Source organism: Macrobrachium rosenbergii, chromosome 44, assembly GCF_040412425.1.
Source record: "Macrobrachium rosenbergii isolate ZJJX-2024 chromosome 44, ASM4041242v1, whole genome shotgun sequence".
NCBI lineage: Eukaryota > Metazoa > Arthropoda > Malacostraca > Decapoda > Palaemonidae > Macrobrachium > Macrobrachium rosenbergii.
In genome coordinates this window covers 32678070-32683069 of record NC_089784.1, presented here as the reverse complement: position 1 = coordinate 32683069, position 5000 = coordinate 32678070, and the positions used below count along the sequence as shown (strand labels likewise).

The 5000-nt window shown below is 39.7% G+C and overlaps 1 protein-coding gene across 1 annotated transcript in view; it reads left to right on the top strand.

Moving 5' to 3' along the window:
• LOC136829581 (nucleolin-like) overlaps positions 1-5000 on the top strand; it is a 45861-nt gene that overhangs the window by 1621 nt on the left and 39240 nt on the right. The window contains exon 2 of the mRNA XM_067088430.1: positions 2781-2839. Coding sequence (XP_066944531.1) covers positions 2781-2839 — 59 coding nt within the window. The remainder of the gene's footprint in view (positions 1-2780; positions 2840-5000) is intronic.

The following is a 5000-nucleotide window of genomic DNA, read 5'->3' as shown; positions in this document are numbered from 1 at the left end:
TGGTCACAGTTTTCACTGTGATCATTCACGTCTAATAATAATAATAATAATAATAATTAGAAGAAGGAGAAGAAGAAGAAAGAAAGAAACAGTTAGGGGGACGTATTGCGCCGCCTATAATACCCGACTCGACGAGTATAATCTAAGCTTCAATGATAGCCATCGCTTAGGGAAAGGTCCTTAAATCATGTAGAGTGAAAGATGTGGGGGTTGGTTGTCCGACGTCGCTTAATAAAATTATTCTTATGAATATGCAGATATAATATAAACCCTTTTTTTTTTCAAGAAAAAAGACAATATAACATATAAAGAGTAAATCACCTTGTATTTTACGAGTCCGAGGTTGTTCACCTCGCCCTCTTGAAAAGAAATGACTAACGGGAATCGGGTCTCATATTAGCAATATATTTGGGCTGCGCTGCGACACGAGAGTCTCTCTCACAGGGGGAGTTACTCTCTCCCTCTCTCTGCCCTTTTCGAAAAGGATTTAATTAGGATTTTTTCTCCTACTTCTCTCGTACAGGGAGTTATTCTCTCTGCCCTTTTCGGAAAGGATTTAATTATGATTTTTTCTTCTATCTCTCTCATAGAAGGAATTATTCTCTCTACCCTTTCCGAAAAGGATTTAATTGGGGTTTCTTCTTCTATCTCTCTCATAGAAGGAATTATTCTTTCTTCCCTTTTCGAAAAGGATTTAATTGGGATTTTTTTCCCTATCTCTCTCGTAGAGGGAGTTATTTGCTGTGCCTTTTCGAAAAGTATTTAGCTAGGATTTTTCTTCCTGTCTCTCTCGTAGAGGGAGTTAATCTCTCTGCCCTTTTCGAAAAGGATTTAATTAGGATTTTTCTATTTTTTTTTTACTTGAGTTGCTGTTCATACAATAAGGTGAAAGACATTCCGCTGTCTTTGCTCAAACCTGCCTTTGTTTGCATTTTTTTTTTTTTGTTACTGAAACATGATTGTTTTTGTACACATGAAATGTTAATGAACGGCTTTCTATTTTCATTTCTTTTTTTTTTTTTTTAATAAGCTGGTTTTAAAATTTTCTTTTTTTCTGTATTATTACTTGATCATCTGATATTATCATAATTCAGAAAATGAACTCTATTCATATGGAACGAAGTCAAAGGGGCCACTGACTTGAAATTCGAGGTTCCAAAGAACATGGCGTTCACTCGAAAGAAGTAACAGAAGGTAATAGGAAATACAGAAAGAAGATATCACTTATTTGCAGAGGAAAAAAAAAGTATATTAACAAATTAATAAGTAAATACATAAAAATGTAAGTAAATTATTAAAGTGGGTTTCTTTTGTTTTAAATTTTTTCTATATGAAGTTCCTGAAAGCTTATTCAGTCCCTGTATTTTAATATTTATTGCAGGGAATTATATTTTATGCACATGAAAAATTAAATCATTTACGTATAAGATAATCTAAGGAACGAAGTGGTAAACAATAAAGAGCAATCTTAAAATTCTAATTCGAGACTTAAGACTGTTATTAGACCATTGTCCTCGACTTTCATTAACCTATTAAAATAAAAGTGCTGTTTGTTAATTACCCCCCCCCCAAAAAAAAGAAAATAAAGCTTCAGGGTCTATTATGATTCCCCCAATTTATCGTAGCAGTTGCCCGGGCCATTCAGAAATCCCGGGCATTAAATCTCTGTTGACGTTGCGGCCGACCAAACAAAAAGTTCATCTCCCTAGAGAGGAGGCTTCCCCGGGCATCAGGGTCCCAAGAGGGAAGGATGCTTACGGGCGGAAGTGACGGGCTAAGGCCTGCGTGGCGTCGCCCCTACGGGATGGACGCTTTCGGCCCCCTCGGAGGCCCAAGGCGGCGTGGCTTTCTTTAGCCGTCGCTCGCTGGTTTTTGTCTCGATTGTGTGTAGCCATTTTGGCAACTTATCATAATCATGGCTACAAGTAGTAGTCAGTGGAGGTCGCTAATTGTTAATCACAAGCCACTTTGTGTCGCATGGGGGATTAAGCCCTCCGCTGCTGCTGCTGCTGCTGCTGCTGCAGTGCGATAGTTAAAAGGTCAGGGCATTCCTCGCTAATGGGCTTGTTATGGTCGTTTGCAAGTTTGGAAGAGGGGGAGTGAGGTGGTTAGGGAGAGGAGTGAGAGGAGGGGTATCGGGTGGTAGGTCATTAAAGCCCATAAAGATGAACAGATGAATGGCTTTGTTTGTTGTTGGTTGGTTAATCGCGTCCCAGACACTGACTGATCATAAAGGCACAATGGGGGAAAAATAAAAAAAGAACCTGAAGCCTTTGTATCGGCACGTCTTATTATACCACTACTACTACTAGTGGTATAGTAGTAGTACTACGGTAATGTACTGTGCGGTCCTGAAAGTGAGTTAACCGCGCCTACTTCATAAGGCACCTTTTAAGTGGCCCTCCCCGTTTAATTAATGGCTCATGCTTTTCTAACGCTTGTGCTTGCGTATTATATTTCATGTTAAGGAGACTGGGCCTGTCAGAGTAGCCCAAAGCGCTATTACTTAGACAAGTATGAATGCAAAATGGATGTTCGTATAAATCTTCCGCTTCCCTAAAATGGGTTGGCTCCAGAAATAAAAATGACAACGGTCACTGCAACGCTCATCGTTTAGCTGTCGGGTCTTGGGGATGGTCCTTTTCGATGCAGAGAACGATTCAGGCAACAGGTGTTTTGTACGCCTACAAAGAGCGATCATTAGCAGTGCGTCGACCCGTTCTGGACTCGCAGTGCTAACTTGCCTGTATTTTGCAATCTTTTGCTTATTCCTTCTTTAGAGAATGTCTCCTCTGCATCCTTCGTATTGCATCTCCGTCAGTTACGTTATATGATGCTCGTGTGACTAATTATACCACGTAAAATTTTCCCAGTACGTATTTCTCATATTCCGTCTTATTTCCTCGCTTATTCTACTTTTTACCTGTTCGCATTTGCTAAGCAATAAAATGCCCATATAATTTTATATTCTACTTTGCTACACCCCGTAGCTGGGTAGTGCCGTCAGTGCACCTCATGCGGTGCACTGTAGGCAGCCCTTAAGGTTCTTTGCAGAGTGTCTTCGGCCACTAACTGCAACCCCTCTCGTTTCTTTTACTGTACCTCCTTTCATATTCTCTTTCTTCCATCTTATTTTCCACCCTCTCTTAACAATTGATTCATAGCGCAACTGCGAGGCTCTCTGCTTGTTACACCTTTCAAACCTTTTACTGTCAATTTCCGTTTCAGCGCTGAATGACCTCATAGTTCCCAGTGCTTGGCCTTTGGCCTAAATTCTATATTCAGTTAATCTACTTTGCTACCATTTCCGTTCTTTTAAACAGGAACAATTATTCCTTCCATCCATTTTCTCATATTTTTCCTCTTAAAATTGTACCAGAAGCTCACGCAGGCACCCACTCAGTTATGCCTTCAGTACCTCATTTAAATATATTTTTGATTCATACTTATAGCTGCAAAGTATGCTAATGAATTGTGGAATACTGAAATAATAATTTTTTTTTTCTCTTCTTAATGCAATTCTGTCCCCTAAAACATTTTCAGCTTTTCTTCAATCCAAGGGTTACGTCCTTTAGTTAACTTTTTAGTTTTCTGTACAAGAAGACTATTGTGCCGGCTTTGTCTGCCCGTCTGCACTTTTTACTGTCCGTAGTTTTTCTGTCCGCCCTCAGGTCTTATAAACTACCGAGGCTAGAGGGCTGGAAATTGGTATGTTGATCATCCACCCTCCAGTCATCAAACAGACGAAATTGCAGCCCTCTAGCCCCAGTAGTTTTTTTTTTTTTTATTTAAGGTTAAAGTTAGCCATAATCGTGCTTTTGGCAACGATATAGGATAGGCCACCACCGGGGCTGTGGTTAAGGTTTCACGGGCCGAGGCTCATACAGCATTATTTTGAGACCACCGAAAGATAGATCTATTTTCAGTGGCCTTGATAATACGCTGTGGCAGCTGTACAGAAAAATCGTTTCTTCGGCGCATTTTTTACTTGTTTTATTATTCCTTGACTTTCCATCTCAGGTGTGTTGCGTTCCCGTGCCTTACCGTTTGAGGTCATCAGTTGATCGAATGCCTTATTCCTGGCGCCCTTTTTTGAGGCGACGTGCACTTACGACTGAATTCTCCAGGGACGTGACCGTGAGTCCTTCTTCCTTCAGAGTCACAGGTGTGCGTAAGACTTACAGTAAAGTTACTTAGTATCAGTATGTAGAAATCCTTATTTCACATTTTAGCAAAATTTCTCTTAAGTAATGTTGTACTGTGTTTCTCCCATATTTGCTTTTAACTTTGCTTTGAAAAACGATGGCCACCCACTGGAGATATTAACTGCACATGATAAACATTAACTTTTCATCGCTACTGTATACTGTCCTAAAGTGTCAAACTGCAGTATCTGCAAAATTTTCGAAATTGAGATATGTCGCCTATTAGGCTCGTGAAACACAAAATACACAAGTTACTGCAGTTTCAGAACGATTCTTCAGTGTTTTCCACGAGTATTTAGGGGGTCCCATTTGCATTGTCTGCAAAATCAGTAGTAAGGCAAGGGAAAACTGCAGTATCTGCCATTTTTCTCAGTTTTGTAGTTTTGCAAATACTGCAGTCTTCCATTATGGGCAGTATAATAGGATGTGGATCGCTCATGCGCGTGTCTGTGTGTGTATGTGTATTTGTGTTTTACTTCATTAAATTAATTTGTGGTATTATGTGACTCGCCTTTTTTAACACTGTTCGTTCCTATGTATGCAAGTGAAAATCTGCCCTAAAATGGAAGACCGCAGTATCTGCAAAATTACAAAACTGAGAAAAATGGTAGATACTGCAGTTTTCCCTTGCCTTACTGCTGATTTTGCAGATACTGAAAATGGGACCCACTAAATAAAGCATTGAAGAATCATTCTGAAACTGCAGTAACTTGTGTCTTAGTGTTTCACGAGCCCAATAGGTGGCATATCTCAAATTTGAAAATTTTGCAGATACTGCAGTTTTCCATCTTAGGA